The following is a 1,245-nucleotide window of genomic DNA, read 5'->3' as shown; positions in this document are numbered from 1 at the left end:
GATACATTCTCAGATTCTTGACATATTTATCAGATACATTCCCAGATTCTTGGCATATTTATCAGATACATGCCCAGATTCTTGGCATATTTATCAGATACATTCCCAGATTCTTGGCATTTTTATCAGATACATTCCCAGATTCTTGGCATTTTTATCAGGTACATTCCCAGATTCTTGGTATGTTTCTTTTTGGTACATTTTATGATTCAAATAATAAATAACCCAAATTTACTTTTTGTCTAAGCCAATTTATTTAATCTAAAATAAATATTAAAATGCAAAAATGCAATTATTTTTGCACCAACCTAATAAAAGATATGTAAAACGAACGATAATACTACTAGTAGGATAATTTAGGCTATCATCATCCATTGTAAAATCCTGAAATGCCACTAATGCTTCCTCAATAGTAGCAGCTTGATATCGTGAATCATAAGCGATACATTTATCTGTACCAGGCTTAATTACACATGGACACTGAAAAATGTCACATAATAATATCCTGTAGTGTTATCATATTCATAATTGCAGATAACATTGATAAATGATTAAATTAAAAATTATGACAATATTAATTAGCATTACTAATTAATGCTATCATATTGATAATTTCAGATAACATCAATAAACGATTAAATGAAAAATTTTGATAATATTAATTAAAAGTATAACACTGAAATGATTAAACTAAAAAAAAAATTTGATAATATCAATTAATGATATGACAATGAAAAAAAAAAAATACACTTATCAATCGTTTGTAGTAGTATGCTATCATAGTCATCATTACTGATAACATTAATATATATAAATAATTATGCTAAGAAAAAAAAATTTTGACAATATTAATTAATTATGTTACCTGTGGAACAACATTCCCATAAATACGTTGTTGCAATAAATTATTCACATTGGAAAATTGTTGTTGAGTATGTCGTTTTTTAAGTATTTTGATATTATGATTGGAAAATTTCGTATCAATCAATGCAATATTTGTTGTATTTAAATGTTTTACAGATAAAATATTAGCAATTTCAAATGGTTCAAATTTGATAATTGTTTGTGATAATAGTTCCAGAATTGTTAATTTTATCGTATATAAAAAGAAAATGAGGAAGCGAACATTTGTCTTCATATTTTATGAAAATATCCACGCCATATAATCCGTTCGTTTATCGTGCCTAATAATATCAACATTTGGCATCAATTTATGAAATGTTTTTTTTATTTTAATTTAATTAA

General features: G+C 25.1%; 1 protein-coding gene across 1 annotated transcript; it reads right to left on the bottom strand.

Moving 5' to 3' along the window:
• Nucleotides 1–865: 865 nt before the first annotated feature.
• Nucleotides 866–1,138, bottom strand: LOAG_15785 (hypothetical protein; the record flags this gene model as incomplete). Its single annotated transcript, XM_003151273.2, has 1 exon — nt 866–1,138. A coding segment is annotated over one exon (273 nt), but the record flags the coding sequence as incomplete, so codon positions are not given.
• Nucleotides 1,139–1,245: the final 107 nt, after the last annotated feature.

The sequence above is a fragment of the Loa loa genome, assembly GCF_000183805.2.
Source record: "Loa loa unplaced genomic scaffold supercont3.1087, whole genome shotgun sequence".
Classification (NCBI taxonomy): Eukaryota; Metazoa; Nematoda; class Chromadorea; order Rhabditida; family Onchocercidae; genus Loa; species Loa loa.
The sequence above is the reverse complement of the archived record's forward strand: the minus strand, read 5'-3'. Positions and strand labels throughout refer to the sequence as shown.